The 11,201-nt window shown below is 38.2% G+C and overlaps 1 protein-coding gene across 1 annotated transcript; it reads left to right on the top strand.

Annotated features, from left to right (window-relative positions):
- The first annotated feature begins 4,021 nt into the window (after positions 1 to 4,021).
- LOC139728809 (general transcription factor IIF subunit 2-like) lies at positions 4,022 to 10,742 on the top strand. Its single transcript, XM_071639745.1, has 7 exons — positions 4,022 to 4,152; positions 5,133 to 5,206; positions 5,983 to 6,137; positions 6,720 to 6,801; positions 8,370 to 8,469; positions 9,302 to 9,445; positions 10,377 to 10,742. The coding sequence occupies exons 1-7, from the start codon at positions 4,093 to 4,095 to the stop codon at positions 10,503 to 10,505; spliced, it is 744 nt and encodes a 247-aa protein (XP_071495846.1). The 5' UTR covers positions 4,022 to 4,092; the 3' UTR covers positions 10,506 to 10,742.
- Positions 10,743 to 11,201: the final 459 nt, after the last annotated feature.

Raw genomic sequence — 11,201 nt, 5'->3', positions numbered from 1 at the left:
CAAGATTAAAGTACTCATGTCTGAGATTCATGAGCAAAGCATTAGAAACATAACTTCAGTGGAATTGGTGTATATGTACATGTATAATGGAATAATTGAATAAATCAGTTGAGAAATATACTGTACTTCAAAAAATATTTTCTCAGAGCTACATAGGCAATATGGTAGCAGCAGCTGGACACACCGCATAAATAGATCATAATATAATTTATGTAACCAATGGAAATGATGCTACATATAGTCATCACTGCCTACATAAAAGAGACAATGTGCTACATAACGCTTCTGGCATGTAAAATGAGGATATGCCCAATGTAACAAAAGACAGAAGAAGATATTGAAGTTATTGAATAGCAGGGCAAAAGATATGTTGTTTTATTTTCAGGACAAATATTGGTGAATCAGGGCAAGGGGTTAGAAAACAAATAGATAAGTAGAGACTGTTTCCTGATGTGTGATCAATATGTAGAAATCTTTCCTCGAATAAGATGGGCTCAAAGTACCTTATTGGAAAGTGTATGTGTTATGCAAGAGCTACAGAAGAGTATGGGAATAATATCATGTCTTAAATGTTGGTAGAGATGCATCAAATTATGTGCCGTAGTAAAGAGAGATCAAAGTTCTTTTTTTTTTGTGGATGTCTTACATTACCAGCAGCCATTAGAGAGATTGAAGTAAAAGAGGTTTCTCTGTGTATCCAAAGTCAATAATTCTCAGATTCGCTGTGATTTGTGAATCTGCTTTAATGGCAGCAGCTGAATACACGAGTGAAGCAATGTCCCGCTCTGTTGCTTGTTAGTGAAGTTATTATAATGTGCAATAAGTTTTGGCTATCTCAGTGACTACCATGCATTCCTTGGATTAGGTATTAAACTTCTGAAGTATGAGATATTACATTTTTCTCAGTGATGGATACAGTGACTGTTAGTAGAATAGGGAACACCCAAAGAATAAACAACTTGTAACAAGATGCATTCTTAACTCAAAGAAAGGTTTTTCTGTGATAAAAAGTAGAGTTCTTTTGGCCCCTTGCCTCACTTGTGGAATGCAGGAATGTATTTCATTCACCACTAATGTAATGGGTTTTAACAGTCTGTCAAACACTATAAGAAGTGCAACAGTGTTTAGGAAATACAGCTCTTATCTTTATGAAACCACTACTCAGTGAGGTAATGCATTCCTGGAATATTCACTTGATCGTTGGAAAACAGTTGAACTATTGGACTTGTGTCTTTGATAAGATTTAGCTGAGGTTGCATCATTGTGTAATAAATATCTGTTTCACATTGATATGCAATGACCCAATCACTCACAGCTTGCTCACACAGATGTGGAAAAAAAAAATGTGTTGCGAATTACAAGATGTAACATACTATATCCAGACTTTTATGTGAGATGAACAACTGTGTGTAATGCTACTGTCTGGTCGTGTTGTATGCGAAGTTTTCTTCAAAATGTATCGCAATTTGACAGTTGATATGTCGTGAATATTCCAGTGCAAGACCCTTTGGCAGGGGACATGCAAGTCGAGACAATTTTTGAAATGTGAGTCTATTCAAATTGTATGATTCAGTTATAAACATAAATACTGTGATCACAGAATAACTTACTGTAAAACAAGATGCTTTTGCGGCATGAATTTTTCACCAATTGGAGCCAACGACCTCTTTCGCAGCATGAAATTTTCACATATAGTGTAGACAAGAACTTTCACATGCATTTCTATTTCGCGAATCTTGGCTCTCGCGAAATTCACAAAGTCAAAATGCACGTGAACATTCCTCGTTTTACAGTATACTGAAGGTTGATATATTGTAAAACCAATTTTTGGTGTGTACATGAAACTTTTGCAAATTTGATGAGGAGCCAGGCTTAACAAAAGTAAATTAATGCATGTTTTGTCTCCACAGTGCACATGACTGCCTGTGTCAATTTGCACAAGTTTCATGCTGCCAAAAAGACCGTCGGCTCCAATTCTCAAAACTTTCGTGCCATGAATGTTTCTGATTTTATGGTAGTCTGGAGTTCTCTGATATTGCTTGTGTGCTCAATCAATTTGGTCAACATAACGAGATGTTCATTCCGATTTACACCCTACAGCTACACCTGAACCATAATTTAAAACTTAAGAGAGCTAAAAACAAAACCAAATAAGTGAAACAGTCTGATTTGTGTAATACCCACAGAGATTCTGTGTGCACAGAATTTCCCCCTTTTTATATAAATTGTGTGGAACTTGTTTTGTAAGTGGAAAACCATTTCATTTTTTTTTTCATGTTCATTGCTGATAAATGAATCAATGTTATTCCTGACCAGCTATGCATCCGATAATAAAAACTCATACAATAAATCTATGGGTTATTGTTTATTCCTTTTCATTCTTGTAGTCTGCCAGCACAGCAAAAGGTCAACTTGGAGACTATGACCCGTAGGTCATACTGCCTGATTATATCATATACTAGTTTTACATGTTTGACCACTTCACAGGGATTTCTCCCTTCTCAAACGAGAAGTTAGTTCTTTTGCATTCATAGGGTATTCAGAGGGTATATATATATATATATATATATATATATATATATATTTCGCAATATATATGTATATATGTATATGTAGTGTGTGTGTGTGTGATATGAGAAAGGAAGGAGAAAATGGTGCGTAGCTTTGACGTCATTCCTCTCACTGTTCCTCCTTTATATAATTATATGTGTGTGTGTGTGTGTGTGTGTGTATACATAATACATACTAGACATATATATATATATATATATATATATATATATATATATATATATATATATATATATATAGACACACATATATATGTAATATATACAGTGCATACATACATAGGCCCAACATGTGTGTGTTAGTGTAGGCATATTAATTATACACATATAGCAATGTGAATCACAGACAATATAAAACTATGATGATGAAGCAAATTTAAACAATGAAATAAACACTTTTGATACCGACCAAAAAATAATTATCTTGAATGACAAGTTGGATACAAACACCGACCAGACTTATGATATCTCTTCCGCTTCAAGCCGCTATAGACTTGATTTGTCTACTGAGCATACTGTATACGCCATATATTTCGCGAGTCTAAATTTTCACGAATCGGGAATTCCCGACGATTTCGCGAGTGGTTAAATTCACGATTATGGAGTGATGTAACTGAACAGAGAAATGAACCCAGGTACTCCGTACATGCACATTTGCATCAGAGTCAATATTTTCATGTGTCTTTAATTTCGCGAATAGCACCGGACTCGCGAAATTCGTGAAAATGAAAACCTCGCAAAATATACGTCGTATACAGTATTTGCCTTTTTGTTATATGGTCTCGCTGACTTTCTTTGGGTTATTTTGTGTGTTTGAAGGAGCTTCTAATGCCGTAGAAGAGGATCGAAATCATGCATTGAATTTTGTATGGTACAATCAAAAGTCATGAGGCATTATAGTAAATATATATCACATACATCCACAAATATGAGTAGGCCTAATTAATGGATATAGGATATAACGTAGGCCTACATGTATATTACCGGTATCTGTACATTCACTTGCTCTGGATACAAGAAGTATTGCAGTGGCGGATCCAGAGGGGGGTGCATCGGGTGCGCGCCCCCTCCTTATTTGTTGTTAAAACAAACGAAATAAAAAGGAAAAAACCCTGAAGTATAGATCGAACCAGAGATATTGTTTGTGCCCCCCCCCCCCCCCCCTTTACGGAATTCCTGGATCCGCCCCTGTATTGGACTTCCATGTTACGTTTCTGTGACCATTCAGTCATCTACCGCGATACCGGTCTCCTTATTCCTGGACACAACCCCAAACGCAAGAGAGAGAGAGAGAGAGAGAGGGGGAGAGAGAGAGAGAGGGGGGGGGGGGGGGGGGGGGACACTACATTTGACAAAGGGTCTGGAAACCAGACTAACCGTACTGACGGGGGACGCCGCGAGCATGCAACATCTGCAACATACCACCGCACCGTAACGGTACAATTCAGCGCGATCTGGTGGAGACCATTGTCGTCAGATCCTTTCATGTTTAGTCATTTTAGTGACTTCGTTTGCCCACGAAATGGCTTCAAAATTGGACCTCGATCTTAAGGCATCATCAAGGCCAATATGGCTGGTGAAGGTAACGAATCTGTAGCATAAGTCATAAGTATATTGGGTTTCATCTTGCGTCTTTGAACAAATGCGTAGAGAATAGAAACGTCGAATTGAACACATGGGACTGTTAAAACTTAAGCAGTGTATACAAATTTACAACCACGCTCGTGTGTGTGTGTGTGTGTGTCTTTATTCCCCCATCCAGCCACATGCGTTTGGTTGTAATTTAGCCATATACAGTTTGTACGAAGTGACTGGATACAGCCACTATTGTGTCGCTATTACCAGGCATGCATAATATCCATACACATGGAAGAGTTGGATATTGTCATGTGTATGGCCTGGTGGGGAACCCGCTGCGCTGTGCATGCTGTGTGACATAAAGCCACCTTAGGACGTGTGACATTATCCATGTCTTACTCCTAGGTGACCATGAATATTGATATCGATAATCAACCTATTGTAATCAACCTATTGTAATCAACCTATTTGGCATTGATTATTTTGAGGACTTCCGAATCTGATTGACTGTTATAGATTCACAACTCTACGGCACAAGCTCATGCGACATGCTCATGTTCACATTTATTTGTTTTGCGTTGATGTGGAGAGTGGCGCTGGCGGTGCTGACACTTGGCTATCAGCTGAAGCCTTGATATACCAAGACTGAGCATTGCGGCTGATCCTAATCAATCGGAAGTCACCCATGGCCCAATCTATGGTACATGTAACTTTATCAAATCCATCTTATAAAACAAAGATGAGAATGGAGTGAGGGGGAAAAAAAGAGCATTGTGTTTGTGGGGAAATAGAGTTGTCTAGAAGGTTTGATAAATGAAATAAGGAACTTTTGTATGTACATAATATTTGGCCTGAAATTCAACTGATAAATGAATTGTCTTTACTTATCCTCAAACTTATTTTGATTGAATGCTATTTATTCGTTAATGGTTTTGAATTAATTCTTGAAGCATGAAATTTAATTTTTGCTTTCCCTTCTTCAAGGTTCCGAAGTATGTAGCACAGCGATGGGAAAAGTCAGAGAAAGGTGGACATATTGGAAAAATTCGCATTGGAAAGTAAGTCTGCTTGCAGGCATGCCTGAATGTCTACGTATCATTGATTGTATAGTATTTGAAATCTTAAAACGTTTCATAAATCATGCAGAGAATATAGACATTATTATGCACATTTCAAGCTTTCAGTGTCATACTATGATTGTTGTTACTTTAAATCAATTCATGTAATGATAAATTGCACTCCATTGATCAATAAAGTACAAAGTGTAACTTATCTTTCCTGTCTTTTAGTTGGTTATGTCCATTTCTACCCAGTAAGAGATAGCAAAGAATGTTTTGAACCTTGAAGAATATTGTTAATGAGTGTACAAAGATTTTGGTTAATATCGAAATACCTTCTTAGTGGTTTCCAACTGGAGTTTTGACTACCCGTTTTATTCTGCACAATAAAGTGTGCCTTGCATGCCTCAGGCACTTCAATTGACCTTTATTAACATCAAAGCCCCAATTTCAAAAGCCAGTATTTGATTTGTCATCATTTATTTTGGTGGCCAGTGGGTTATGAACAGTCCATGTTGATGAGTTCTGTACCAATATATCAAACAGCTGAAAGCTGAAAAGCTCTCCTTTCACAACTTATTCTACCAAGAGAGAGAGAAAAAAAAGGTTCCTGTTGACTGTTTTTGGTGTGTTTTTGAGATCCAGGGTCACATAAATTGTGAAGAAATATAGTCGAAAAACCACTGAAAAACATGTTCTGTATTTTGTTTCCTGTCTTTCTAATACAAACTGATTGTTTGAATCTGAAATGTTAATGCTTCCTCGTCCTTTATCAGGAAATTTGGGAAACCAGATATCTCCTTGATGATGGACAGCTCACTGGCCAAAGTCAAGCTGAAACCTGAGGATCCCGAAATACCAGAGGAGCATAAATTCCAAGTCATGAGTGCAGCACCAGGAACCATGATGGTCTATTCCCAGGGCTCAGGTGGTAAGTTGATCACCCCTCTCTATGCTATGTATAGATATGATTCTTGTGAATATCTTATTGGTAAACAGTAACTAGTGGCAGTCACACTGGCAAAACTTCTCAAAGTTTTAAGTTCTTGAAGTTTTGCCAGTGTGATCGAACACTTCTCTTGAAATTCCGTGCAAACCACTGCAAATCTTTTCGGTGTTTGTGTGCTCTGAATATATGCAGCTGAAATTTCAACAGATTTTGGGATGTGTTTAATGTGAAACTGAAAGTTTGTGAAAATCTTCCCTTTCACATAAAGATATATGTCAGTGTAAACAATATTTGCATAATGGTGAAAGAAGGCCTATTAGAATGTTTAACAGGATATCAAGTAGTGATCCAAGATACTGGCATTATTCATTCATAGAAGCTGCCGTGTCATATGAGTTGACACTGAAGGGGTTAATCAGTTGTGATGCTGCATGTGATGGTATTATCTTCAGTTCATTCATTCCTAGGGGCATTCGAGTGCATGTACAAAATGTAGTCTAGGCCAACTGAAAGGCAACCCTTGCCACTGAACCTCTCCTGCAACATGTCTTTGATCTTCTGCAGACAAGCTTGCCATCGAAGGAAAGGTAGTGGAGAGACTTGAGTGCAGACCAGTCAGAAATGAAACCTACATGGAAATGAAGAGGTGAGGTGTTTTTTTTTTCTCTGTATGGTCTATTGTATGAAGCATTTTTGTCTTCTCTCTTTTTGTGTTTTTTTTCCAATGTTTATTTGATGCCAATAAGATGTCCAATATTAAGAAGTGTTGCAGTACGTAGTAGCCAATGTCCTATTTTCTACGAACCATAGTTTTCACTAATACTGTAAAAGTGGACATTTTTATGGTGTTGAAATGTCCATGTATTTCACACAACCAGAAATTAGCGCTAAAATAAAAGCACACGTATATTTTGGCTTGCTATATGTTCCGGTACTTAATGTCTCGATTCGGCAGAATTAAAAACATGCCAAACTAATCTTATCTGGCGGAGCGCGAGAAATAATTCACACAAAAATATCCACTTTCACAGAGTGAATATGTCGTAGCGTTACTTGTGCTGATGAGCGTTGAGATCTTTGTTTCAAAGTGTAGAATATTTTTCACTACATGCTTTTTTACCAACTGGCATGCCAGCTAGAGTGCTTTCTTTTCTGATATGCACAGATGTCTGAAAAGTATTGTCAATGATTTGAATAGAGATTACCTAATCCCCCTAATCCCCATTGTGTCATCATGGCCTTCCTGTTGGACTGAGGCACATTGCTACACCTGAGTGAGCTGGCAAACTTTACCACTAGGTCCAAGTTCAGATAGATTACTGAATGCATAATTATGTAAAAGTTTGGTAAATTAAGCTGAGTGCCTGGGTATATTAACCCATTGAGGACAAGCCCTGAGTATACTCGGGCAAATGTTTGTGGGAAATGTGTGTTGTAGCAAAATTAGCCTGTCCTCAATGGGTTAAAGGGTTGAGAAACCTACCAATTTCTGGTTATGTGCAAAAAGTAAATGGAAGAGCAACCATTAGCTTCAGAGCTTGACTGCTCATAAGATTTAAGCCATGTGACATGTGATCATTGCACATCTAACTTACATGAAAAATATATCTTTGTGAATGAAATATGAAGTACGCTGTAAAATAAGCCTTTATCTAATTTTTTATTCATTGGTGTGTCCAATCTGTCTTGCAGATCATATACTGTATACGCTAAATATTTCGCGAGGTTTTTATTTTCGCGAATTTCGCGAGTCAGGTGCTATTCGCGAAATTAAAGACACGCGAAAATATTGACTCTGATCCTGATGTGAATGTGACGTACGCGTGTACACTTCTCCGTTCAGTACAGGACTCCACGATTGCGAATTTAATCACTCGCGAAATCGTCGGGAATTCCTAATTCGCGAAAATTTAGACTCGCGAAATATATGGCGTATACAGTATATGAGGGGGCTGTGTTGGTTGAGCCATACACTGTATGTGTCCTTGGACACAGGTGCATAATTCAGTGTCTTGGAGATACTTTTGCCCAAGTGCGATATCATATGACATGAAGAATTGATCTTGCTTGATGTGTTTGAAGTAGTTGTCAACTTTCTACAGAAGGAAGTTTTGCTCTATTCAACCAGGCTGACCCAGTTAAACGTGGCAACTAATTAGGCTGGTTATTGTTGTTATGTCAATAATGTATTTCAATTTGTCATGCCTACTACAGGAAGCAGATTGAACTGGCACACAAACCAAGCAAAGTCACCAAACACTTGGACAAGAGACCGGTGGTTGCTTATAAGCCAATCGCAAGACACAAAGAAATTGTGAGTGACAAATGATTAAAAACCATTGTTTTCAATTCAGAATCTATCAGTCCATTCTCATATTCATAAAAAATGTTTCCCCTTACGAATTTTGCATCATTCTTATGAAAGATTAATGTTCCATCTGGGAGAGGAACAGACACATTGGACTTTGCCTAATCCAAGTTTGATCTCTCCTACAGATTACATCTTTGTCAGATCATAATGTTGCAATATTTTCACCAAAGCAAGTTTGAATCTTGCAAAAGGTGTTGTATAATGGATCGACCGTCAGAAAACTTCATACGACGTATACCTCAAGGCAGTGACTTCATATTAAGGAACCACTGGAATGCTGTGATAGTTTGATCAGACACACTGGTAAAATAGTCAGGATTATCAACTACTCAGATTTACATATGTACCAGTAGGCAGAAGACCAGTGTTTATCAGACAGGACTGACGATACAGATAGGTATCAAACATTAAGAGAAAAGAATACCATGAATGCAACTGCTTCATAAGAAAATGATATCAGTTGAAATAATATGAATGAAATAAATGAAGTATCTAAAAACAAAGTAAAACAAATTGGTCCTAATAAAAGGTGGGTCCCACCTTTTATTAAGACCTCCCTCTTGCGAGATATCTCAGCCATTTCAAAACCAGTTTTCGTCCAATAAACTTTGAATTCCTCTTATAATTGTATGTTCTTTAATATTTTATAAGGCGTTTCTCATTATCTACCAAAAAAGTTGGAAACCCTGAAGCAACTCTCAACCGAGATTATACCATCCCTTTGACAGTGACCTTGCAGGTGGCATATTGTGAATCAATTTTTTGTCTGTGCTAGGTGGAATACGAGAAGAAGAAGAAAGAAATGGGTAAGAAGCCTCGGATGGAGAAGGAGAAGGTGATGGATATCCTCTTCTCTGCATTCGAGAAGCATCAATACTACCAGCTTAAGGACCTCTCTAAGATCACCGAGCAACCAGTGGTGAGTACATGGGACTGTTTCATGAAAGTCAGCAGCCCTAACAAGTTACCATGCTCTGACAGTTACCGTGGTAACTGTCGGTGACTAGAGCTTCTCAGCCAATCAAAGCCGAGGATTTTACTAAAATTGTCAAGAGACTGACAACTTGTCAGGGCTGACAACTTTCATGAAACGGTGCCCAGGAGTAATTTCGATATCTGGTAATCATGAATTTCACCAGTGCAGAGTTGGAGCATGATGGAATCATTTCTTCAGAGAATGAAGTTGGGCTGCACACTGTTAGGGTGTGAAAGATTGGGGGATAAAGTGTCTCCTATGAATGGCACACTTTCGTCAATTGTGATCAAGACCAGGTGCACATGAATCAAGCCCTAGCCAGCTCTCACACTATGTGACGTACACCCTTTCGCTTTATATGGTGAAGAAAGTATACTGAAGGTCCACACAAGCCTATGTCGCTCACAGACCTTGAAAAGCGTCGTGTTTCACTGGGACAAACTAGAGATACTTATTAACTCCTACTTGTATTTGGTGCTGTATCTCATCATGATGTTTACATTTCATTGTAAAAGTTTCATAAATTAGAATATAAATTTATGTTTTACTCGTATACCATTATTCACTCACAGAATTATCAAAAGCCTTTACATTGCTAAATTTATAACTGATTGGTATATTGGCAACATATTTTTAAAGATGAAGGTTTGTGTTACTTCTCAAAGTGGCAAATAATTTTTTTTTTTTTAAATGTATGTGTGTGCTAATTTTGTGTAGATCAAAAGACCCTAACCAGTTTCGTCTAATCTTTCTCAAGCATAAGACATGAGGTGAATTTCAGAAGTGTAAATTTCGTGAGAAGATGATCATGTTATATTTGACTCTTGATTACTTCTACCATTGTGTATTGTCTTCCTTCTTATCATCTTGACAGCCTTACCTGAAAGAAATCCTGTCTGAAATAGGCACCTACCACCAGAGGGCACCACACAAGTACATGTGGGAGCTGAAGCCAGAGTATCGGCACTACAAGACTCAGGATGAAGAGATGGACATGTCCTGATGAAGGGAGCTTTTCTTGGTGCACAGCCATAGCTGAATGTATTGCCAAGAGTTTGGATGTGATGGAATTGCAACCTCACCTTCAGTCAGACTTTAAGAACCTTTGAGGAAAAGCAAGTTTATCACATCAGACAAGAGATTTTCTGCTCCGGGGAATATACCTCTGAAAACAGAAGGTATCCGTGTTTTCGTACAGGGGAAGCGACAGATAGTGTGACTGTTTCCCTTTCAGCTGAAAGGACAGGCAACTATGATCCAGTTCTGTGTGGATCACTAGATATGATAACAGCTGCAGTCACACTGGCAAAAGATCGCAACCTTTAAGATCTCGAAGTTTCGCCAGTGTGACTACAAACTTCCCGCGAAACTTCTTGCGAAACTACCCACTCAAACTTGGGATATTTCCCCCATCCCACCACCCAAATAATCTTCTCTATCTTTTGCCAGTGTGAACAGTAGAAACTGAAACTTCATGAAGTTTGTTACGTGACCAGTAAACTGTCTGTTTGAAGGGTGTGCCTCCGAAGTGCGCAGTCATTGTGATGAACATGAGTATATTGTTACGTCACGATCGCCAGCTGTCAGACAGCATGCTCTTTCTTCTCTCTTGGCACACGCGCACTCGTTGCCCAAACTTCTTGATCCAAAGATCGAGAAGTATGGCTGCCAGTGTGAACGAACGACAAAAGATCATGAA

The sequence above is a fragment of the Diadema antillarum genome, unplaced genomic scaffold (assembly GCF_040938485.1).
Source record: "Diadema antillarum isolate AM-2024a unplaced genomic scaffold, OU_Dant_1.0 seq00000201_RagTag, whole genome shotgun sequence".
Taxonomy (NCBI): Eukaryota; Metazoa; Echinodermata; class Echinoidea; order Diadematoida; family Diadematidae; genus Diadema; species Diadema antillarum.
This window is presented reverse-complemented; position numbering and strand designations above follow the sequence as displayed.

Excerpts from the sequence above, each read along its gene's own strand:
- LOC139728809 (XM_071639745.1), top strand. The coding sequence starts at position 4,093 with ATGGCTTCAAAATTGGACCTCGATCTTAAGGCATCATCAAGGCCAATA. Across the intron at positions 6,138-6,719 it reads CTATTCCCAGGGCTCAGGTG|ACAAGCTTGCCATCGAAGGA; the intron begins GTAAGTTGATCA and ends GATCTTCTGCAG. Across the intron at positions 9,446-10,376 it reads AGATCACCGAGCAACCAGTG|CCTTACCTGAAAGAAATCCT; the intron begins GTGAGTACATGG and ends TCATCTTGACAG.